The sequence below is a fragment of the Grus americana genome, chromosome 3, assembly GCF_028858705.1.
Source record: "Grus americana isolate bGruAme1 chromosome 3, bGruAme1.mat, whole genome shotgun sequence".
NCBI classification, from domain to species: domain Eukaryota; kingdom Metazoa; phylum Chordata; class Aves; order Gruiformes; family Gruidae; genus Grus; species Grus americana.
Genome location: NC_072854.1, coordinates 71,691,759 through 71,717,378, shown reverse-complemented (window position 1 = coordinate 71,717,378; position 25,620 = coordinate 71,691,759). Strand labels below are relative to the sequence as shown.

General features: G+C 40.0%; 1 protein-coding gene across 1 annotated transcript; it reads right to left on the bottom strand.

Moving 5' to 3' along the window:
- On the bottom strand, window positions 1-21,696 carry PPIL4 (peptidylprolyl isomerase like 4). Its single transcript, XM_054821020.1, has 13 exons — window positions 21,213-21,696; window positions 20,043-20,110; window positions 19,892-19,956; window positions 18,140-18,257; window positions 16,154-16,296; window positions 15,705-15,801; window positions 13,826-13,942; window positions 11,928-12,052; window positions 10,000-10,066; window positions 9,010-9,121; window positions 7,356-7,452; window positions 6,581-6,716; window positions 1-445 (listed from the first exon to the last, which is right to left on the bottom strand). Exons 1-13 carry the CDS (start codon window positions 21,280-21,282, stop codon window positions 221-223), a joined length of 1,440 nt encoding a protein of 479 aa, XP_054676995.1. The 5' UTR covers window positions 21,283-21,696; the 3' UTR covers window positions 1-220.
- Between the last annotated feature and the right edge of the window lie 3,924 nt (window positions 21,697-25,620).

Here is a 25,620-nt window from a genome sequence, read left to right as displayed (position 1 = left end):
TTTCTTACCATTTCACTAATGTGAAATACTTTATTGAAACAATCTTTCTGGAATCAAGGCTTACTCCGACAGCCATACACTGGGCATTCACTGAATTATAATGCCAAGCTGCCAACAGAAGGCAACTGCTGTTACCCAGTAACTGCACGTCCATTTGAGACAATGTTGGAAATGCTGGAAGAAAACATATTTTAGTTCCCCTCTCTCTTTTCCTCATTCTTCATCTGTACTTGGACCTCTCTTTGTCTTTTGATTTCTTAGGACTTCTGCTTCTGTCTGCTTTTTTATCCCAGTCTCTTACTCTGAAGTCGTCTTTGTATTTGTCTCTTTGCTTGCTGTAAGTGTAGTCTCTCTCTTGAGATCGGCTGCGGCTCCGATGCCAGTCTTTCTTCTCACTCTCTATCTTCTCTCTGCAGCGTTCTCCTTCGTGTTTTCGATCAGAATCCTGTTAAAGCAATTGGATAGATACACAGTTACAGACGAAAGGGGAAAAGACATGAAGAGAACTAAAAAAAAAAAAGTCAAGCATGGGTGGTTCCTTAGCTAAGGCTGGTACTATCCGAAACAGATTTGCATCCATGATGATTTCAAAAAGATAACGCATAAACCCCCCCTCCACTGTAACTACATGAAGAAGAAAAGTCTACAGCTTTTGTCAGCATTTATGGAAAAAAGCATGGCTGCCAGGCATGTTGCTGCTTGTATTTCCTAGGTAGCTTGAGCAAAAACTGGTTATATCAGGGATTCAACTCAGATGCATATTACCAAACTCTTCATAAGCATCACACAAGCTTCTAAGCTAGATTTGGATTTTGACTTCTTACTTAAGCAATGGAAGTATTTCAATCATAGGTTTTGGTTCAGGCCCCACAGGCATTCCAGTGCTATGAAGATGCAGAACACTTTTTAAGACTTGCCTGTAATAATCCTTAATGGCCTAAATTCTAGGCTGTGGAAAAATGAGTGACACAGTTACGAAGACCAAAACTACACACACATGCACACAAACTACTTAACTTCCTTGAAGCTTGAAGTCCACTAGGAAAGGCAATATGGAGAATCTAATTCTTTTAAATGTACAGTCAAATGATAATGAGGCAATGAAAAATTAGTTGTATTTTGTAGGCTGATGGGTATGGCCCATCATACATGAGGATACACTCATTACACAGATAGTAAACTCTAAGGGGTAAAAGTCTATCTAATTTAAAATGGCCTAAAAAGGAGAGACCAACAATATGTACCACAAATGGTAATGGTGTTTCAGAACACGCACAATGTTAAAAAAAAAATGCTGTCAGTTCAGGTAGCCAAAATGAGTAAATTTTTAATTTCCCTGGCTTTCTGTATATTGTCACCAAGAATGCTGACTGAGCGGCTCAGCATACAGAATGGATTTGCTCTGGAAAGAAATGAGGTTTATGCAACAGAGGAGGAATTGCTGTCAGTAGAATACCTGCTTCACCTGGTGCACTAGGCAGACAGCATGAAACCACTGAGACAGTGTATTAGTAAATGAAGGAAAGATGGCTTAATTACTCCGACTGTAAAATGTCACACTAACGAGATTATGGCACAGCACATGCTAGAACAACTATGTGGAGACATCAACACCCGTACAGGCCACAGCATCATGGCAATTTTAAAAGTAAAAAAAATAAAGATCACTTTAGTTGCCATTGCATTTGAAGGAACTCTAAAGATTTTCTTAATACATAACACAGTTTTGGCATGTGAACTAACATATTCAAGCACTGCTGAAGACTATTTTGATCTTATTATTCAACTAAGATATACAGTGAAACAAAATACAAGAGGAGCTTCAGAATCCTGCAGAAAGATACATATACAACTTGCTATTAAGAAGGTGGTTGGCGGTTTTGTTTTGAAGGTACGATCACTTCAAAGTTTAGTATTGCTATATGCTCCAGCAGACAGATGATATTTTATGGAATTTTAATAACACAATTATTAAACACAGATCTTTATGAACTATGAAAAATGCCTGCATTAAATTACACAGTATTTCTTTCTTAATTTCAGATACTATTTTCATTTTTCTAAACATGTACTCATGACAGTAGCTTTCACAATTGTATGGTTAAAACCTATACTGCATGTACAAACAAGCAAACTTTATTTAAAAGAATAGTGAAAAAAAAACAAAAACCAAAATCCTCTACTCGAAGCAGAGCTTTTATCCAGAAAGGCAGTGATCAGGATGGTTCCCAGAGCAAACACCACCTTTCAAATTATGCAAGTAATGCTGAAATACTAGAGTTAAAAGAAGCAACATAAAATCCCTGGACCAACATACACATTAATAATCACAGATTTGATCTTTATCTAGATAACAAAAAATTTCTGCTACTGCTGGGTACAGTAATCTCACTGGTGGCCAAATGTTTATTCCACATCTTTACTGTCAAACTCTATTTCAGTACAGATATTAAAATATGATTCCATCAAAAAGGAGCGGTGATCCCAGCTATAAGACGTTTGTCCCTTCATTTTCAGAATGATGCACAGTCATATTACTCTTGTACCCAAATGCCTCAGCCTCCATCTGTTTGAACAAGACAACAGGTTTCAAGCCCCTTTGTGGCAAGGTCTGAGTAAATATCAGAAGATGGACAGGCTGGTGGTGGACTAGAGAGGAACAAGACAAAAATATTGGCCAGAAAAACAGATGGTGAGCTTGATACACTGCTTCCTTCTAGCTGGTTTGTTGCTGAAGTTTCCTCCCAGCACAAGGAGAAACAGGAGAAAAGTAGAACAGCAATCAGTTGAAAAAAATCTACCAAGCCGACACTGGAGACAGGCTACTGGCCAAGTCAGGGCAGGGAACAGGTTAGAGAAGACAAATAGCCTATGTTCAATGCCATAGAAAAGGGCAACTTAGTGAAAGGATTAAAAAGTCACATGAGCATGGAGCCAGCTAAGCACAATGACCTTCACAGAAACATTTAGAGTATAGGCGTACAGGGCAAGTCTGAAAGTGCCACAAAAAGGTCATTACAGTAGCTAATATGATCATAGTATAAAGAAAAAAGTAGTAATTTTAATTAATAGAATTAATTGCATCTTAGTTTCCCCCCCAAAATTGGTTATGTTTCCCCTTAAATAAGATTGTGCCTTTTTAAAGTCTTTGGCACAGAAAAAAAGTCAATTTTTTAAATACTCTTACTAAAAATAATGGTATTTTGAAATCAAATCTTTTATGCCCTGTAAGTCAGAAACATGCTGTTTTCCAACTGGAAGAGGAAGAAAAGCATGCCAAGTTAAAAACAGGCTGTTACTGCTGAAGTCCAGATTTCTCAATCTAGGATCACAGCCTCTTATCAGTCAATAAGTGATGATAATCCCAGTTCTTAATCCAGCATTGTGTTGGTGAACACACATGTGGAAGGAAATATGAAAAGAGGGAAATACACTTCTCCAGAAGTTCATGGCTGGCTTTGTCAAAAATAATAACTTGCTAAACTGCACTTGAAGGTAAATCAGCTAGAAATACCACAAAAATAGAACAAATACGCCACCTCTACATACATTAAGCACACTAGTTAAAGGTTAAAAGGAGTAAAAAATCAGAAACAGCCTTTTCAGGAGAGAGATTTTGATCAAACTTGACCCTGAATATAAAGAAAACAGTGCCCAATAAGCAGCAAGAACAGGAAATTAAAACCAGAATAATCAATATCTTTGCCAAAACCATGCACTACAGAAATCTGAAAGTCAGGAAGCCCCTATAGCTCACAAAAATCTACTGGATAAGCTATAGTCCTCCACTGATCCAGTTATCTTAAAAATAAAAATAAAAATCCAAGGAACCAAAAACCACAGAAAGGAAACAGTCATAATATAGATCTCAAGCAGAAGCATAACCTGTATGTATTAAAAAAAAAAAAAAACCTCAACCAAATCCCATTCACAAACTCACATGGTAATGCAGCCTCCTGCTCCAGACCCACATCCTGTTACCTACTAAAAGCAAGCCATAACACCCTACCTCTTCTGCCCTCTGGAATCAAGTCAAACAGCACGATTCAAAAATATACTCTTAAAATATCAACACAGAGGCTGAAGATACAGGAAACGTGTGTCGGACTAAGAAAAGGATGAGTCAAAATATACTAAAGAAAAAAAAAGACAGCAAGAGAACAGAAAAACAACTCAACATCATGGAAACTATTCAGAAAATAAAACTCCTTTAGTCATAGCTGGAGCTGGTAGCACAAACTGCAGTTTCAGTTGTCAGAACTTTCCATTATAAGACCCTGTTGTCTGCTAATTAAAATCTCTGCCACACTAGGGGCTCAGGGTAGAAGTTTAAGCATGAAGCATGGCTATTGTGGTCTTTGGCCAATTAGTTGTACAAGGTCTGTTGTTGTTTGGTTTTGAAGTTTTTGCCTCAAATATATTCTAATATTTCCAAAACAGGTTAAGGGAAAATGTTTTGTTTCCCTATACTACAAATGGCACCGTTCATCAAAAAAGTTTCCATGCTGTTATGCTTTGTGCTGGTCTCAGCATTCACACTGAACGTACTCTGCCTCAAAAACATGCCTCCTTCCCCTGTTCTTGTACAAATTCCCCAGATTATGCCCAAATTATAAATCTTATGCAAAATGTAATTTTTAAGGTTTTTTTTTAATGTTAAACAGGATTTTTCAAGTAAGCTGCCTGCAGATTTCATCTGGAAAGGGCCATGCCCAAGATACATACTGAACCTCTAAATCAGACTGAGTACATACTGCTCAGTATGTACACACTATACAGTACACAATAACAAGAATATTCAAGTAGAGGCACAGAGAAAGATTCTTCCCATAAATTAGTTCTCACAGCTCCAAGAGGGGACTATGTTGCTTGCCATCAGAGGATAGAAAAAAGCCTCCACCTGTGATTCTGGGCATAAGAAGGCTAAGCTATTTATATCAAAACAGGTAAAGGTAAGCAACAGTGGAAAGCAGTGGGAAAGAAAACACCAGAATACAGCAGCAGTACGCTATATGAACAAACCACAATAGAAGCAGGCAACTAAATTACAAAAAGATATACAGAGACACAGAAGAGATCACAGAGTCAAGCACTAGAAAATCCTGTTTTCCAGAACCTGGAAACAGCACCAGGAATCCCTCTGTCCTCGCATTCTTCTGCTATGAAATCCGCTGCTAATGTGTCTTGCAGTCCCCTTGTAACAATTATAACATACAGAGGTTAACAGCCTATTGCTGCCAGTACTTGCTGTACCACCTGCAGGGGTGGAGACATCTGAGTGATTTTTAAATGTTCTCTGCTAATAACGCATGATCAGCCAGTTCCACAGGTGTAATTTCTGAGCCATCAAGAACAAAGACTACTTCCAGAAGTATCTGTTTCAAAAATGTTAAAGCAACAATGTCAATCAGCCGAAAAGACAGGAGGAAGTCTAAACCAACATTAGTTCAGACCTATTGTATGTATATGCTCTGATCGAGACTTTAATTATCTGAACAGGTCCCTCCCCTCCACCGAAAGGAGCCCAACTGAATTAGTATACAAATAGTGACAGAGACTCGTACCACAAATGAACAATAGGGCTTACTGGTGTCACGGAAGAGATTTAGTTGCTAACATTCATGAGAAAAGTTATCTTTAGCATCATAGCAAGAAATGATGCAATGGAACAACCGAATCATGTATGCTCTCTGTACACAGAACTTAAGGCAGTACTCAAAACTCATGCCAGGACAATGGTTTTATTTACTGTGACTGGAACCTTACCACTTTCTGCAAAATTGCTAGAAGACAGCTTTGTTCTCACTCATAAAGCTTGCATTGTTAAAATATTAGGGGTTTGATTTTTTTTTTTCCAGCTTAGCTCAATTCTCCCTAATGCTCACACTTTAATGGTGTTTAACCCTCCACTTCATCATTGCAGACACTGTTTCCATGAAACATCAACATCTTGACTATCTCAAGTTCACAGAAATGTAAGAACACTGACCTCACAGGCTGCAGTGGAAATAACGAACGACAGAACTACTGTCTTCTGATGATCTCCTCCACAGTCTGAGCCCTACAGCACCACGTGCTTGAGCAATACAGATGCAAGCAAACCCGCATACAGATTTTACAAAAACACTTCCAAAACAGTTAAGGAAAAATAAAAAAAGATAATGCAAAGAGATTGTGTTTCTGATTTCATATGGGAAAAAGCCAACACATGCTGGTCTGGCAAGAAAATAAATAGTTTGCATTTGTGAAATATGATTAACTAGTAGTTTATGACTGGGAATATGTGAACGACAGGTTCAAAGTGCTGAAGATCTCCTACTGTATGAGAGGTTACATTGCCTCTTCAGGATGTTTTCGCAAAAAGCCATTCAGACATGTCAAGCTTCAAAAGTCCACGAAGATCTGGAAAGTTTCTTTCATAATCAGATATTAACATCAGCCTTCTGTATGTTTGCAATTGCTGTATTTTATGAGACTTTGCACACCATGTCCTCAGGTCAATATTAGACTTTTTTTTCCAGCTTCTCTTATTAGGAGAACAATAAACGGGTATAAACTTAATGCACAAAGATGTCAGTACCTTAGATTTTTTGGTCCTCTTATCTTCTTCATCTTCAGAGTGGTGGTGCTTTTTCTTCTTTTGTTTTTTAGCCAAGTGTGACCGACTTGTTTGAGACTCTTCTATATCCTCATCCAGCACAAGGTCATACTTGGCACTGATGGTGTTGGTTAAGGACAGATGTGTTACTTAATATCAATAAAGAGCAGAACATAAAAGCTCATGAAGCAAACAAACCCCTGTTTATGAGACCAGGGTTTACCAAGACTTAAAACGTATTTCAATTAGAACAGGATGATACACATTGAAAAAAAATCAGCTGTGCTACGATGACTGAATTCTGTCCTGTCAAAAAGTACAGCCAGGTCCCAATTCTCCTTTCTTTTCTACCTGTGGATATCTGAACAAGCTACAGTCTTCTCTCATGCTCACCACAAGCAAAGCAGAATTGCAGAGCATGATTTAGTTACTACAATGGTCTCATTCTGGATGCAGCAGGTCCCTTGTGAAGCTACTTAAAACTCTGTTATGCCCCATATCATTCCAAGGCTCTGGACTGGGAACATTATTTATCTCCACACACATGGAAGTGAAACAGCACATTCTCATTTGACTAAATTCACTGAAGTCATCAAAGGAAAAATGCAAAAAGCTTAATTCCATCTCAAACACCAAATGGTTATACAAAGCACAGCAAAACAGCCATTTGACAAGCTTTAAGAATAGTAAGTCTTTTCCAGGCTGTTTTCATAAACTGTACTTAGTGCAAAAAATACCTTTGACGAGAAAAGGATACTCCTGCTTTGGTTTTACCTTCTCCTTCAGAGTAAGTTTTGAAGGTTTGTCACGTTCTTTTTCGTACTCTTTGAAATCCTCCTTGCTATACCGCCCACCTGTCCACAGAAAAATACATTCAATTCACTCCAACTGAATAAAACAACCAAGATCCACACCTATCACTAAGTTCTGTTTATGAATTTAAGGGCTCTGCATAACCACACAGAGATTCATAGCATGATACAGTTCCAGAAACAACACTGACATCTGGATAACAGAGCAGAAGACAGTAGGACAAGTTGTGATTTTCTGTCCTTCTCTAGCTTGCAGATCCCATTAAACAACATACGACTTTCTCCCCACTGATGTCCAGTGGAGACAACGCATGAACAGGATCAGAAAGCAGGATTTAGCAGCTACTCCCCACTTTGATTACAGGTCCTATGTCACACTACTTAAAATTCTGTTACCATGAAAGCCTACAGACTATTCTCATTATTAAATGAATTTTTGCTCTTGGCTGCACAAAGGGAAACCTCCAAGACAGCTACAGCTTAGGAATTTCAAGTGGAAAACGATAAAAAAATTGCCATGTCTTGATTTAAAGAGGGGCATAACAGATTTCATTTTCCATCCATTCACTTGAAAGTACCAGCTCACAGATTAATAAACTATTCTACAGCAACGTGCTGCCATCTCATGATCATACTTAAAACTGCAACATGAACTGGCTAGGTCAGAAATGACTACTGAAGACGGAAGGACAATAGCTCCCCTAGGTCATTTTTTGGGTACCACATAAGCACAACAAGATGACAATATAGTTAGCTCTCCAATAGTTCGGACAATTTAGACCTAAGTTACCTAGATAAAGAACAGTTTTCCATGTAGTCAGTTAGTACACAGGATGCACTGCAGAGCATGGAGTAGATTACAGTTATTGGAGCTCTGTGCAGGACAAGTTCTAGTACCTCAGTGCTCATGACTAGTCCCCAACCTGGCAAGATTATATGCAAACAATTGAGGGCTGACTGCACTTTGCTTCAGGCAAAGACATGTAAGAACATCACCACTGCAATGCACAGTCATGTCTCTAAGTCCAGTGTTTTCCTCATGTCCCCAACAACCGCTGTATCCACCTCTCCCATCATCTTTTTCCTCCCAAAATATCCTCAAACATCTGAAACTGGATTTTATAACATACAGCCTGCTATGCAACATGCTTGACTTACAGGAGGTGAAGAGGGGAGATCCCTGGCCTCAATACTGACTTTTTTCTTGTATACACTCAACTGTCATACAGTGACTAAAGAAAAGAAACTGGAAAGTAACAATGTACTGCCATATTATTTTGCTAATAAGTAATATCAAAACCCATCAATTTAAAGCTTATGGGGAACAAATGATTTAATGGCAAAACCACATCTGATAAAAAGGCAATCCATGGCAATGTAATGTTAATATAGTAAACCCTTCTACTCTTTCATACAGAACAAGTGAAGAGAAGAGCTAGCAACTGTGTTGCTCTATTTACTACAGTATCAGGAAAACTTATATCCCTGAAGATGAGATGATTTAAGGTCATAACAATTGCTTCTCTATATATGATACTTACAGTTTAGAAGCAACGGTTTAATAAGTTATAAGGATCAAAGAATCACAAGTGTACCTACCTTTTCCCTTCCACTTAATCTTTGCAACAGACTGGCTAAAATCCACATGTATCCGTCTGTCATCTATCAGCACATTGTCCATTTTGAAGTAGGCCTTCTCACAGTCTTCCTCCTGATATTATTATTATTTCCAAAAAATTCTGAGTCATGATTATTTCATAGAAATATTCAGTTAAGAGCTCAAACACAAATTCAACTGCTTAATGGCACACATTTTTTCTAAAATCACGTAAAGCACAGCAGTTCTTGCATTGTGCCATTTCAAAATAAATAGTTATGCTTTGTCCAAATGTAAACATTTCAAATTCCACTTCTTTGGTTCATTTCACTATTTCAAAAACTTGCCAATCCAGCTATGTGTTTGGCACATGTAATACATTCAGAAAAACAAGGAAAAAAGGACAACAACTAATAAAAGCTCAATTTTATGTACATAAGTAGGCTAAGGAAAAGCGAGAACACTTTTCCAGTGTTTTCCAGTTTTCTCACAGATAAGAGATTAGCAGATACAAACAAGAAACTATGCGCCACCAAGAGAACTTTTACTATCAGTCTCACAGTAAGAGCAGCATGTTGGTAAAGCAAGCACCATTTACAAGCCCAATATGGGACACTACTATACACACAGATCTACCTTCTTTCATACACCCTTCTCTCTATGCAGCATGCCTCCTTTTTCCCCTAGCATTCCCTTCTTTAACTCTTCAAAGTCCTAACGTGCTCTGGGGGAAAAAAGGGACCCACTCTCCTCCCATAGGTTTTAAGACAACCTAAGCACGCAATAAAAGTATGTTCTTAGGTTGTCTTGAAATCAGTGGGAGGAGAGCAGATCCCTTTTTTCATTAAGGACCTACAACTTCTATAAGTCAGTAAGAGAAAATATTAGCTACCCCACACTTGAAGATTTCACTGCTCTTCCTTAATGGGAAGTATGTTGAGATGAACTTTTATAAGCAGAATCCACATACAGTATATACCTAAATAACATACCTTTTCAAACTCAATGAAAGCATAACAGAGAGATTCACCAGTCTTCCAGTCTCGAATCACTTCACAGCTAAAAAATTGATATGAAATTAAAATGTCAATGCTGTTGGAGCAAAACACATAGGACAGGCAAGCACTGCTTAAAAGCGAAAATAACAGTGAAAAAAAACCCAAAAACATCCTTGAAGGTATTATAACACTTGATTCTGACATCCCTACTGATGTATTTTTTTCTGTGCAGACACCCCCACATGTGGCATTACTTGAGTAATTATTACACTTAACTCACAAGTGGTTAACATCAAGTGTAGAACTAGGGATGAATCTCTGATTAATGAAACAAAACCTGTTTTCCAACACTACAGTTTGTTATTGATTTTCTGCATTTTACTAATACAAGACAAGAAATTTCACATTCTGTTTTCTCAGTCATTTTAAAGGAAAGTTTAAATAGACATCATGTGACAAACTTTCTCTTCTTAGCAAGCACCTCTTTAGCAATCATCTTCTTATCAGGCAGTTCACTGGGCAAAAATAAGAAGCCTAAAGTATTGAACCAGTACATGCAAAATGGGAACATAAGTATTACCAAACTCTTGTATATGACATGAGAATTCTGACTACAGGATGTTAAAGGAGGTCAGACAGGCAACAAGGGCAGGAAATGGGGTATTAAGGTGAGATTTAATAAGGTGAGAGCTCCCCCATGTGTACTGATGAAGTGACAAATCAGGATTAGAATATACAATCCAAAAGATGATCAAGACAAAAAAAAATAGAGAGAAAGGAAAAAAGAAAAAAAAGACAACACAGCTTGTCTGAATAGCCTTACCAATTCTTTGCAGTAGCCATCAACAAGCAAGAAGACAGGACAGTCTTGTGCTAGAACCCTCCTTTGTGAATTATTCAGAGAATCTAACTGAAAGCAGAAGGACTGCAGAAGAGGTACTGAACAAACCAATAAGGAAAAAAGTATAAGCTATCTCTAGGACATCCAGAAATCATGCTGGAGTTGTAAGAGTGCCAAACAAAATGCCAATTTCACTCACACACATAGTCTAGAAAAGCATCTGAGAGGCTGCAGGCCTGTATGCTGGTACTGCACAAACTGGTAGAAACTGAACGCAGAACAGAGTCAGCGTGCATCTGAACAAATAGGGACCTACTCAGGACCATCTGAATAAACGTAAGTGAAGGGTTCTGAAAGAGTCAATATGCTTATGCACGATGATGATCTATTTGATGCAGTCTTTTGAAATCCCTCTGGAAATTCTAATAAACTCCTGCACCACAGGCTTTTGGGGAAACTAAGCAGCAATGGCATAAGAAACATCTTTGCATTGATGAACATGTGAAAGACCAGGTAAGAGTAAACAGCCATTTCTTACTGAGAAAGTAAAGAGGTCACCAGTGGAGTTTGCTGATGATACTAAATTGTTACAGGTGGCAAAAATAAAGACTGAAACAAATGCAGAAAGTTCTTAAAAGAAAAACTGAACAAGATAGCAAATGACATTCAACATCATATACAAGGAGTACACTGAATGCCAGAAATGTTTGTTGCTTTATCTCAAAGCCATACATATTTCCACGGAAAAGAAAAACCCAGAGGCTGTATCGAGCTCATGTAGCATCTAAGATAAAACTGCTGAAAGAAGGGAGAGGACAGGGGGCTGGGGAGAGTATCATATGGTTTCCTTGTTCCTACACTTCCCTAGGCTTTCAGTTAAAGCCACTCCTGGGACAGGATACTCATCTACCTAGATCCGATTTTGTATCACCGTTGTTGTGGTGTATATCCAAATACATGCAGGTGCAGGATGAATCTTGAGACACCAGAATACTACTTAACAGCCAAACCTAAAGAGACTGGTGGGAATCAAGTTCAGTTTCAACAAAGAAAGCTTTCTTTCTTATTTTACAATAATTACCTTTTAATGGGACCAAATCGTGAAAATATTATCTCTAGGTCTTCATCTGTGGTCACAGGATTCAGTTTACAAACAAACAGCACGTTTTCTGGTGGCTTGACCTCTGCATCTGGCAAGTCTCCCACCTGTGGCACACACAAAAAGATTCTCATCACTTCTGCCTAAAGCTCTCCACATTTTATTGCCACAGGCACGCTGGCAACACATCTTTTGGATGATGTCAGACACATTCCTATCACAAAATAAAAAGTTAATAAAATATTTTTCCTACTCAATGTCACAAAAAAAGGGTTTTCCATAGCACCTAAAAATTATTATCTATTTGCAATTCCACCACTCGGATTCCATGAAAGTCACAAATACTTTGTACCTCACTTTCCCTGTTCATAACATAACAAATACACAGTTCTAAAAGGTGAAAGTGTACTTTTAGAGCCAGTCTGTTATAAAAATAAAAGTGGACTGGACCTATTACTTAGTCTCTGTCTGTACCCAAGATAAAATCACCTTTCCTTGAAATCTGGCAACAACTAGGATAAATTAAATTTAAGATAGCTTGATAAGGATAAGAAGTTACAAGTATACAGCTTTGTTCAGACAGACAGAAGGGAGAAAGCATTCGTGCTTACTAAGAAACAACACTTGCTTACAGCACAACTTCAATGTTTGTAACCTTTGATCAAAATTCCCATCCTCAAATTAAGTTACAGAGGAAAATACAAATGCACACACCACCTCCTGTTGAATTGGAGCACTTCTTTTTAAAACCTGAACAAAAGACTAGTGCTATTTAAACTATTTATCTTCATCTTTTACTTAATGTGTTAATAAAAAGGTAACGCATAGTAGTTTGATAGCACAAAGAAGTAAAATAACACAAGATGCAGATTGCACAAAAGAGGATACAAAAGGAGTTTAAGCACATGACACTCTCAGAGAAGTTTATTGTTTCGACAAAAGAACAATGGAACGAATAGTTGGGTTTTTTTCAGTACACTTAGTTTTTCATCTCTTCAGCTTATATAACATAGCTCCCTACTGCATACACCCAGCAATACTCAGGGGAAATTACCGCATTGGCTTATGTATCCCACTTGCCTTTTTTAGCTAACCTTGTCTGGAAAACAGGTGATTAGTCCGACTGCTGTGGCAAAACAAGAGCCCACACTTGCAGGTCTTCTGCAACACTGTGGCTACATCTAGACTGACTTTGGTATTAGTCTCTGCTGCAAACTAATCACCGTAAATTTCAATTTCGTAGTTGTAAAGAAGTGTGATAGATTCACCCACACACAGCGTGTGTGTTTTTCTTATAAAAAAAAACCAGATGACTTCAAAGCCTATTCAAAATTTTCGTTAATATATGGTAACTGCCAGCAGTTACCAAACATTATATTTAAGAAAAGAACATAAAGAAAAGAACATAAAGTTAACCAATGTTAAATTCAACTCATCCCACAGAAGGAAGACAACCATTACATATATGAATAATGCGATCTCAATGCCACTATATGCACTTGGAAGAGATTATCTCAAATCAGCTCAGGTCTCTCTCACACATGCTAAACCTTTTCCAGGATTAAAAATATTCAGCAGCACATTATGTATGTTATGGTTTTTAACTGGATGCATTTCTAGCAAGTTTTTATAAAGCCTCCACTGGTCCACTTTTAATCCTGGCTTTGCAAATGAAGTATCATTGGTTTTATCAGAAAGCCACCTCCAGTGCTCATGCTCAATCCTTTTCATTGTACCACAGACACTGAATAGCACAGATTCTGAGCCATCATCATCAGATGAGCAATTTCAAGATAAATCGTACACATCCCCACAGGCTTAATATAACATGCACACACAGGAATAATATCTAAAAAAGGTAAATACAGAAAAATGTTCACCATTTCCAGAAGAATGGCACGAGTTTTTGCTTCTTTTTCTGCCTGAACTTCTTCTATTTCATCTGCAGACCGGCCTTTCAAGTCATCAATTTCTTCATCTGCTCCTATTCTGCCACTCTGAAAAATGAAGGAAAAAGCTATTTATTACCAAGCCATGGCCAAACATTCTTTCTTACTTTCCAAATATTACTTGGATGACCTCCCCCTCACCTCCCAAGACATCAAAAATGCTTAAGCACTGTATCTCTGCAGAGCTGGGCTTTCATTCTGTTCTTCCCACTTAGATTAAAGAGAGAGAGAGAGAGAGAAGATGTTATCCTCATGTATTTCAGGCACTATGAACTATGTATGAACTTTCAGGCCCAATTTGAACCATATTCAGTTACATATTCTAAATTCTTTTATACTCCCATCTCATAATCAACATCTTACCACCAGTGTCAACTCATTTCTAATCTAGATAGTTCCTACCAGAAACAAAGATAAGGAACTCTGCAAACATCTGTGGTGTCTAATAAGACTCAAACATTAAATATAGTATATCACAACACAAATTAATTTTTACATGTCTACATCTAAGCAGAATTTGAGGTTTAATTTTTTCTCCTCACAGCATCTCCAGAATGCTGCCCTTCTTACAGACATTTCTAAACCAAAAGGTACATCTTCAGACAGGCTATAGAGAAAGAAAACGAAGTAAAAGCTTTCGAATCTCTACACAGTTGGCAGCAAGCTATTAAACTCCTTTACCATTTAACACATCTGAAGGTACATCAGAGATTAACCATGGTGCAGATGTACTGTGAAAGCCTAATTCCAATCTTGTAATTATATCTATTAAGCTGAAAAATAAACAATATTGTGTCTAGCCAATTTTTTCATTGCTTGAAATAACTGTTTCCATACAAGGAGATAATATCACATAGCAATTTCCATAACTGCAAGCTATGAGTAAGTTCTGAATAATTACTATCATATTTTTAGCAAATTCCTCCTGTTTGATCAAATACACCATGACAGTATGCACACTTGCAGATATAACTCAAAGAATGACCAAGATTACTTCCACTGAAACACAGACTATTTCACATTTAAAAGGAAAACAACAGTAAGCACTTTAATATTAATAAATGCTAGTTGTATTTTGTCTTCTACCAGAGTACACAAAAAGCCGGTCATGCCAAAGGTGAATATTCTGAATGTTCTGCTTAACTGCACTGTAATTAGAAATCTAAAATACAGCTTTCCAACCTAACTCCACCATAGTCAAAAGGGAGAGTGCCCAAGTCACCCTTTTATCCCTTTCTTGAAAGATTAACCAGCCATATTTGATTAAACACAGCAATAACCTCAAATAACAGACAAGCATTTAACATATCGGAACTCAACATGGAGTAGAAAAGCATCTTTTATCCTCCTATGCTAAAAATGTGTAGTTCTTTTAGGATATAGATTTGACAGACAAAGTCTGAAAGACAGAATTCTTAGAATCATAGAAGGGTTTGGGTTGGAAGGGACCTCAAAGATCACCTAGTTCCAATCCCTCTGCCATGGGCAGGGACACCCTCCAGTAGACCAGGTTGCCCAAAGCCCCATCCAACCTGGCCTTGAACACTGCCAGGGATGGGGCATCCACAACTTCTCTGGCCAACCTGTTCCAGTGCCTCACCACCCTCACAGTAAAGAATTTCTTCCTAATATTTAATCTAAATGTACCCTCTTTTAGCTTAAAGTCATTAGCCTTCATCCTATCACTACATGCCCTTATTTAGAAAAATAATTTCTTATGCTGACCAGGTCTGTGCTGGCCACTAACAGGGATAAGTTTATTAAATAATTTCTTCCAACTTTTCCCGAAGAAGCTATCATAAACACTCACATCTAGCTGTTCCTTAGTAGGTTCTGGTGAGCGATCAGGAATAGACAAGCCAGGTGGATCTTCAAATGGATCATCTAAAATCACTGTATGATTTATCCTTATAGAAAACAAAACCAAGACCAGCATCAGTCACATGCAAATAAAACTCTCTTTACCCAACTAACAGGAAACCAGCTCCGCTGATTCTGTTATATCCCAAACAGCCAAGCATACTGTATGCTTGTAAATACTTGTACTGATGTTTTTGTAAAGGCAACATAGTTGCACATTTTCTTATATAGTTGTTTGTTTTAGTACCTGCTTATTTGACCAATAATACTAGAGTAAAGCAGTATTTAAGATACTGTGTGCAGGTCATGTGACATTGCTATATTATTCTAGTTTCAAAAAAAATTAATTTTTTTAATTATAATGTATTCCTCAAAAAGGGAAGTTAAAAGCAGTCACACCTGATATCTTGATAGGGGATAAAATCCTTATCTACAAAGGTTTCATTAATTGTCTTCAATACATCCATGCCTTCTGTCACTTCTCCAAATACTGTATGCACACCATCAAGGTAATCCAGGTTTTCCCCTGTAGTAATAAGAAACTAGAAAAGATGATACTAAATCAGTAACAATAAACAGAAAAATTCAGGGCTTAAGTTTTACCTTAGGAGAGGTACAACTCTTACTGAAATCAGTGGTGAGAAAACCCCAAACTCTTCCTGACTTCTGCAGGAGAAGATTAGTCTTCTTTCATCAGTTCTGAGAACACGGGGAGCCAACCTACAGCCACCACCCGAGGAAGAGAGGCTCTCTCATACAAGTCTCCCTCTGCACGAGCTCACAGCTTCAGCTCATTGAGCCCTTGTGCGTGTTGGCATGACTCAGTAACCTGGCAGAAAACCAGACTGGCCAAGGAAGAGCAGATATTTATCTGCCAGGTAGGTTGGTCGAGCAAGATCAGCAAAGAATGTGACATGCATCACAGCTGATGAAAGGGAGAGGACAGAAAGAGCATGGCTGCCCCTCTGGGCAGCAGTGAGCTAAGCAGAAAAAAACACCTGTTCAAACTCCATTCAGCAGGTGCATTTTCACAATTTTGGCAAAAGCTTCCATCATTCTACCTTTACCTGCTTCTACCCAGATTTTTCTTCTTCCTTCCCTTGTATCACAAACCCTTCTCTCCCAAAAAACAGGATGCAGTAGCACTGGGAGAAGTACTAGAACACAGTAGTGTTGACTTACGTCAGCTGGATCCAACACTGAAAGCCTAACACAAATCAGGTGTTTTGCTTTAGGGCAAAACTGAAGCTATGAAAATTGATACCATTTGAACACTTGGTAACAAAATAAAGACAGAGGACACTTGGTAATGAACCAAGGAGGAAGAAGCAGATATGTACAAATAACAGAATACAATCATTACATCCATGGTTTACAATCTGACTGGTAACACCTTACTCCTCATTCTCTGCCACACAGTTAAGACTGGTTAGTATTTGGTATACGTTACACTAAGCTACGCTATATTTATAAGCCATCCCCACATAATTTCTTCCTGGAATTTTTCTTTCCCATGGAAGAAGCTGCAATAATGTTCCTGGGAACTGCATTCATTCCCATATGCCTGTGTATATGCTAGCAGGCTGCATTCTTAAATGTAAATATAAATGTCATCTCTTCTTCCTAAACTCCCCACCCAAACAATTTTATATATACAATGCAGGGAAGCAACAAAATTAACTCTCTATATTACAAGCTCTAGCTGGAATAAAACCATAGGTTTTTTTTTAATTGCTTTTCCACTATTAAACCCCTCCCCTTTTAAAAATTAAAACATACAGATATTACAAGTGATGCATTTTAATATATAAAAGTTACAATGCACCTAAATTAGATCATATAGAAAGAATATCATTCTGTAAGATTAGAGCTTTAAATATACCTACAGCAAAAACTCTGTGGACATGAACAGGGAACAGCAAAGGGAACAACACCACTTTCAAAAATTGTTTTATAACAGCACTGGGACAAAACTGTAAACTTACATTGTATTATTAATGCACACTTATGTAACCATACAGAGGAAACTGTGGTATCATTTCAGTTTCCAAACTAACATGAAGTTATAACAAGAAAGTTTTAAGATAGGGAAAAAAAATAGAGGATTGAACGCTAACAAATAAAATTTATAAAATTAATCTAGGACAGGATTTGAATCTGAGCATTTTAATCTCTTTCTTGTCTGTAATCAAATACCCCCTGGCACCTGGGACACTATGCGAAATACTTATCTACGTCTGGGTTTTTATGTGCCTTTTGACCATATTACAAGATGATGCTATTGAGATGACACTGTCATTGTTATGCCCCTTTTGTAAATTCATGGAATTTTCATCTCAGTTACTTAGACATGTACCAAGGCTCTCCAACACTGTATATGCTGACCTGTGATCCATGCTGATCATTGCCATTGTTCACCATTGACACGGTTCCCTTTTTCTTGTGTTTAATTCTTGGCACTTTTTCTGCCTCAAAAAATCTAGCTTGATCACCGTACAGCTGACTGAAAATATGTACAACAAATACGTTATAAGACAAAGGAATTTGGAAAATAAACAAATGCTGTGAAACAGTACATAAAGCATCTTAATTTTTTTTACATTGGCATTCAAATAAAACCAGAATTTACATTGCATCCATGCACATTTTTATAGACCTGTACAGTTACATAATTCACTTTATATTACATGGAACTACGGATTTTTCTCTGAGGCAATTCACAGCAGCTTTTCTGGGGGCGGTGATGGGGTCTATCTGTATCTTTTTAAATGCAGTACATACCATTTTTCTAAGGCATGAAGCAAATACATATTTTGATAAGTAGGTTCTGTAAAAGTAAGTTAATCCACACTGTAAAAACCTAGTAATTTATGTCAAATTTCTCTTCCAAGATAAATGGAAAGCCACTAAATCTATGTGTAAACTTATTTCATCACATAGAGAGGACTGCATACAGTAATTTGAGATACACAGGATATGGCAAATTGTTAAATTCTTTTTAATTTTTTAAGTCTAACCCTGATATCACTCATTTTGTTTCACTCCATAACTGACAGAGGCATGGTCAATACACACATTTGCCCAAATTTAAGGACAGTGTTCTGTCTGAACTCATTTTGCTAAGCAGGTATAAGGCCTCTACAAAGAGAGGATTCAAATTAAACTTTGCCTGCATCAGTTTCCTGGGTAGCAAGAACAGAAACTCCAATTTCATGGATTTCAGTAGTAATGAACAGGTAGAAAAGACAAACTGCCATTCTCCATGCTGGTAGCGGAACACATTCTGCCACATGCTATCACGCTATAATTCCCTATCTGCCATACCAAAGAGCCTCAGAAGACCAATCCTTGTAAGAGCATAATATCAAAATAAACTTGATCTACCTATGTGCAGAGACAGCGCGGGTCTGGCAAGTTTACCTACCTAGACTTGCATCTGCTTAGCACAATCATACTGCTTCCAGGATCACCAGACTCGTGATCCATGTATCCAGGTTTTCAAGGTTTTGTGTTTAAGAGGATCTGACAGATCAAACTTAGAAAAGTCAATGTTGGTCTGGCAACACTGTCTCTGTTCAAACTCAGCTATTTATCTCTGCATACTGTGTTCCCCAGCACTCCAGGTTTAGTTCTGCTCTGCAATTTTAATTCTTTTTTTTTTAATAACAATTTCAAAGAAATCAGATAGAACACATGCACTTTGCTAACTTCCATCCTAGCTGAATGATTTCTTCAACTTTTATGTGCATGACCACTGAAAACATCTTAAACAAGGAAGAAAAGTGATTTCCTTATATACATTCAACACGACTAAAATGAACTCAAGTAAATTTTTAGAGGAAATCAAGTCTAGCCTCGATATTCCTTTTAAACAAACAGATATTTATGTACAACTTGTTAGTTGTAACTTCACTTCTAACGTCAGCGATAGAATACTGTCCAGAAACAAAATCTGAATGGTCAAAAGCAGCATAGGAATTAAAAAGGTATTTAGGTATGACAACCATTAAGTTTATGCATCAATATTTTTACTTCCCATCAGTAATTCTGCCCCAAGAGAGCTGAAGACAATCTAATTGGAACCCCTATTCCCCTATACAACTTCTCTGTTGATTAAGTAACACAACTTTCACTTACCAAAATATGGATTCTCCTCCACGGCCAGTTCCCATGGGGTCACCGGTTTGTATAATAAAATCCCTCTATCACAAAGCAGAATACATAAGATGTTGCTTTCATGTTTGTGACTTTACACCAACAAAAAAAATAAGGAATTGAGAATACTCACCTGTACATTATAAATAAGACAGTAGTTGTAGTACTTGACTTTGCAGAGCTTCAGAAAATTCAGACAAGCTGTAAGAGATTATAACAACATTTACTAAAGAAACCCCAAAATATAATAAGTATAGATATAACAGATATCCAGTTCAATGTGTAGAAAAGCATTTTCGGAGCAGATCGTGTTAAGACTTATCAGCGTACAACCTATAAACGCTGTGAGAAATGCTCTAAGGAGAGGTAACACTTCCTTCCTCCCCTGAAGTGTACCTCTAGTGATTCACAGAACCCTAAATCCAGCCACTTAGAGAGAAATGCACTTTTTTTTTCCTCCCCAGTTTCTTTCCAAACACCAAAGAAGGAAGATCACAGTTGCCTTTTGATTTAGAATAGATTACATTTTTCTCAATTTTTTTGAATAAACATGCATTACCTGTATAAAAACCGCATAATAATAAAAAAAATCCCAAAGTTCCCAACAGCACGTGATGCTTGTAAGTATTTCAAACACACACACAGACACACAAGCAGCCCACGGGAACCGCTGGTGGCCACGGGAAATCCTGGCACTCATTTGGATCTAATCCCAGGACCGAGGTCCGACGCGACGCGCCAAAACGCAGGGCGGGAGGAGGCGTGCTGCGGACGGGAAACCACCCGTGGGAAGCCCGCTTCCTCAGGAGGCCCTGCCGGCAGCTAAACACCGAGTTGCGACAGCCCCGGCAAAGGGCCCGCCTCGCTACCAGGGGCGGGGGCGCGGCGGTACAGCGCTGAGGGCAGCCCAACGGCTGGCGGGGCCAGGAGCGGCCCAAAGGCCTCTTCTTTCCCGGACGGCGGAAAACCTCGGGCGCCTTCGCAGCCCCCAGAGCCGCGGCGGCCGCACCGCCAGCCGGGCTGCTGCAGAGGAGCGAGCCGCGCGTCCTCCCCCAGCGCCTCAGCGGCGGCCGCGAGCAGGGCCGGGCGGCTAAAAACCAGCACTTCCTGACCGATCAGGCGCCATCCAAACGCGGAGGGCGGCTGCAAGCGTTGCCTACAGCCGACCGCTCCCAGCAGCAGCGACTAGCCTGCCCGCAGTTCTACTCGGGGCTTCCACCTGCCCGCGCAAGGGGCAAAACAGCGCCCGTTCCTGGCCACGACTGCCCCAGCTTGCCCCAGCCCCGGCCCGCCGCGCTCCTACCGCGGGGCCGCTCCTCCGTGTACAGGTCGATCACCAGGTCGCCCAGCGTGGTCTCCAGCAGCACGGCCATAGTCGCCGCCCGTCTCCGCACGGCGGCGCGGCCCGCCGTCGCTGAGCCGCCCTCTGCCGGCGCGGAGGAGGAACTGGCGCCGAGGCAGTGCGGCCCCGCCCCACCGTAGGCCGCGGACTGTGGAGAGGGCTGTCCGGGGCAGGCAGCCAGCCAGCCAGGCGCCCTGGAGGATGTCCTCGCTGCAAGCCCTTCCCCTCCTCGGGGCTGGATGCCCGCACAAGCGCGTCGGCCTCTCAGCGAGACGAGCCCCGGGGCCGAGCCCGTCCTCGCAGCTGCGCGCCTCCATGCTGCAGTGTCCCCCGGCCTGAGGAAAGGTGCGTGTCAAACGCACCAACGAGTGCCTCTGTTTCCCCTGTTCTCGCAAGGCCAGGGATACAGGAAGATACGGCGCGGCTGCCGCCCCCATGTCTCTCCTCGCCGGCGGGGACAGGGCGGGAAGTAGCGGGGACGCTGGGGTAGGCTCCAGGGAGCCCTTCCGCAAGCGGATGGGGCAAAATGGAGACACGCCCCTCACCGCCCGAGCAACCTCCTCTGGCAAAGTACGTGTTTCAGGGCTGATCACGCTGCTTTTGAGCGTGGTGCTCACTGAGGGTTGTGTGTTCTTATTCTACGTAGTCAAAACCACTTTTACCTCACAGTTATTAATTAGAGGGTTATAAAGCGATTAGCCCTCCCAATACTTGCCTGGAGTACACGGCTTCAACACAGCCTGCAGTACTGGGGGTGACAGTGAAAAAAGCAGACAAGCAAACAGAATTTATTCCCTTCCAATTGATGCCATAGCATGATTGTTCTTGGGTTTATGTGTTACAGCTGTACTAATCTAAAGTCTTGCTATCTTCAAGAGATCCTGCTCCCCTGCGCAGAGAGCTTCCACTTCAGGCTGCATTGTCTTCACCTCTTTCTGGGTCATGCTCTGGTACTCACTGCACAATGAGTTGATTCAAGTCACTAATCTGTTGGGAAACAATTTTATTTTTTTATTGCTGAATTTGTTTTCTGCCAGATCAGTGACCTGAATCGACTTGGCGTACAGTAAAAGGGAACCAGTGAAGGGGAAGGGAGGGAGCAGAAATGCACAGCTGGGAGTACAGAGAGGTACTTGTAGGTTGGTAAGAGCTGGATCTCCACTTAAAGAAGCAGCAAAAGTAATATAAGATCACCACCAAGCAGGGAATTTACCCACTTTTCTCTTCATCACCATCCTGCTGTGTGATGGTCCTGGAGACATAGTGGGCTGGTCCTGGGACCAAGATCTGCACTGCAGGGAGTTGTATTCCTCCTCCATAGTGTGCTAGTTTTCAAAGCTGTTTGTGCTATCATCAAGCATTTTGCAGTGCTATATGGTCTTTGTGAGCTTATTCCCAGTCTGTACATCAATTCTGAATTGATTCAAGGCTGTTTTTAAGCCACCCTGTATGGCAGTTATTGATAGAAGAAAGCACTATAGCACACATTATATTTACTACTCTGAACTTTAAGAGGGATGTAAACAGTGCATCAGTTTTATGCAAGCTTGTGCTGACTGAAATTTAACTATTTACTTGCTACTTTGAGAACTCGTATTTTCCACTTCAGTAAGGAAGCATCCCACTTACTTTGACCAGACTTTTATCAGTCTTTTTAGTCATAAAAGAAACTAAATAATAATTTCCTTATTCTTTATACTGTCTTTTATAATAACCCACGGCTATAACGAAGGGCCAAAGAAAAAATGGCTTTTCATGATCACTTTAAAAAGTCAGAAACATCACTTCCAACTTAAATATAAAACCACTGAAATACAGCACTTCTGGCACACTCAGCAGCTCAAGCAGTAGTCAGTCTCAGTACAAAATACTTTAAAATGTTACACATTTTAATAGTTATAAATGTCAGGACACATTCCCCAGTAGGTGAGAGGAGCCTAGGAGGCATGTGTCTGAGCCAGAAGGGAAAGCCCTCTTATGCTCCCAGCCTGTCCCAGCACTGAGTAGTTATTGAATCATCCAAAGAGAGATCACTTCTGAAACTACATCACTATTTAGTTATTGCAAGGAATTTTCCAACTGATATTAAATAAAACTGTTATGACATCCATTGTGCTGTGAGACTAATGAAAGCTTTGAAATCTGGGGAAAACAGGTATGTTGAAAATATTTTTAGTGCATAATTTTTGCAGTTTTAATTAAGTTCCAGGAGAATAAAAAGAAAGGAAGAAAGAGGATTGAAGAAAAGGGGGTGCAAAAGATTGGGAGAAAAAGGAAAGAATGAAGGAAACAAAAATGGAAGGAAAGCATTAGTTGATAAGTAATTTACCAGGAAACTTGCAAAAGGAGATGGCCAAAAAGGAACAGGCATCCATCTCCTGTTCCATTTCAGTGAGATGCTGAAATCCTTGAGGTCAGCTGAGAACCCAGCCTGCACTTTGCTGAGTATATAAATTCTGCAAGTCAGTGATCCTTGCTTCCCTGTATTTTTATATACTCCAATGCCATTAATTATTATGCCTCTTGTACATTTTGTAAACATTTTAATCATTAATCTAATAGCCAAAACACTGTAGTATTGTAGCTTGCTTTTGCTCATCTAGGATTCACCAGTCCTATCGGACTGGTAACCCCCACTCTGATTTACACCCAGAGTGCAACTCATAGTTAGGAATTTAGGTAATTTAAACTTCCTCCCACCAGCACACGCAAATGACTGCAAGTACCAACAAGAGCTGCATTCTTGTAGCTGCCATCATATCCCCAAAGACTCTTATGTGCCCTTTACAAGATTCAGCAAAATGTCTTGTTGGGGAGCTGACCTACCATGTAGTTTTCTGCCTCATAAGACTGCACAGTGAACAGACCCTTTACCTATTTCTTTCTGTTTACCAAACACAACAGATTAAGAAAAATCTTAAGGACAGGTCTAAGAGAAACTAGGTGATGGTAAACTAGGTGATGGTAAAGAGAGGCGGTGGAAATTAAGATGTCAGAGTTTTTATCCCTTCTCCCATTACTGACTTGTGTGACTACGGAGTTAATCAGCTTTATTTTTTCTAATCTCTAAGATAGTACTAACTACTGATAATAAATGTATTTAGTGATGAAATATTTGAGGGTTTTTTCACATAATATGTATGAAATATACGTCACAATATATGACTCCCTTAAGCCTCATTTTCCAGTGTCTTGGATCTTGTGCTAGATGTTTATACGTGTCTCATTAATAGAAACTGCATATAAAATTCTAAGTTTCTGTAGGTTTTATGATATCTGTTTGCTATCAACCAAGTGGCAGCCAAAGAGCAATATAAAATTAGCCTACAGATTGCTTCAACAGGACAGCTAATTTATTGCCATGCCCTGGCTATATTAAAACCTCCCTAGACAAGTTACTGTTTGCCACCCTTACCATTAGAAAGCTTTTTACTAACTGATAACAGCACTCTTTCTTGTTGCAAATAAAGCACTTTTTATCTTCATATCCACCAAGGACTTGGAGATTCAGGTTGTTTTCTTTCTCTTTGCCAGAAACTTCTGTGGTTTTAGCTGCCGCTGTTAAGTTTCCCTCTGTTTTCTGCAGGCTGAAGACCTCTAGCTCTTTAAAACTTTATCTTGTGCTTTCTTCCTTTCTGATGACTCTCTGCTCTCCCCACGAGTACGCTGCCAGCTTTGGCTTTTAAGCAGCCTTTCTTGACATGTGGTGCTCGCAGCTCAGCCCAGCATTACTCTGGCCATTTACACATGGTGCAGGTGGACTGTGGCAGGTGTCTTAGGGGTGCGAAGGAAGTAGGTCGGTTTGACAAGAATATGTTGGCCATTTCATAAACAGTAGTCATTATTAACATTAGCTATGTGGGTAATTCTCTTATTACACAAAGTGCTTTCAAAGGCTGTAATAATTTATTAACGGTAACAGGTATTTGTAGGAGCAGGCACGTGTCCACGCGTTATTCTGCAATACCTAATTCGGGATCCTCCAGCGGCAGCAGTGCCAGGGCCACGCCGTGCCAGGGCCGGGCCAGCTCCGCCGCCGCTCCCGGCAGCGGTGGCAGGAGGGCACAAATTCAGCTCTTTCTCTCGCTAAACGTTTGCCCCTCTTCCAATAAAAGGTCATTCCCGAGCCGACACCCGCCCTCAGCGGGGAGCTGGCAGGGTGGCCTGACCCTTTCCACTGAAATAGCTGGTGCGACGGCCCGAAGGCTGCGCCTTGCTGCGAGCTGGGAAGGAGGAGGCGGTTTGGCACAGACCGTCGCCGGGTCCGCGGTTTGGCACAGACCATCGCCGGGTCCGCGGCCCGGCCCGGCCCGGCCCGGCCCGGCCCGGCCCGGCCCGGCCCGGCACGGCACGGCACGGCACGGCACGG

Bases quoted from the DNA above. Each gene is read 5' to 3' on its own strand.
- PPIL4 (XM_054821020.1), bottom strand. From the start codon at position 21,282: ATGGCCGTGCTGCTGGAGACCACGCTGGGCGACCTGGTGATCGACCTG. The intron at 9,122-9,999 runs GTATGTTATTTA...TAATAATATCAG, and splicing joins CTTTCATTGAGTTTGAAAAG to GAGGAAGACTGTGAGAAGGC. The intron at 446-6,580 runs GTACTGACATCT...TTGCTTTAACAG, and splicing joins AGAGGACCAAAAAATCTAAG to GATTCTGATCGAAAACACGA.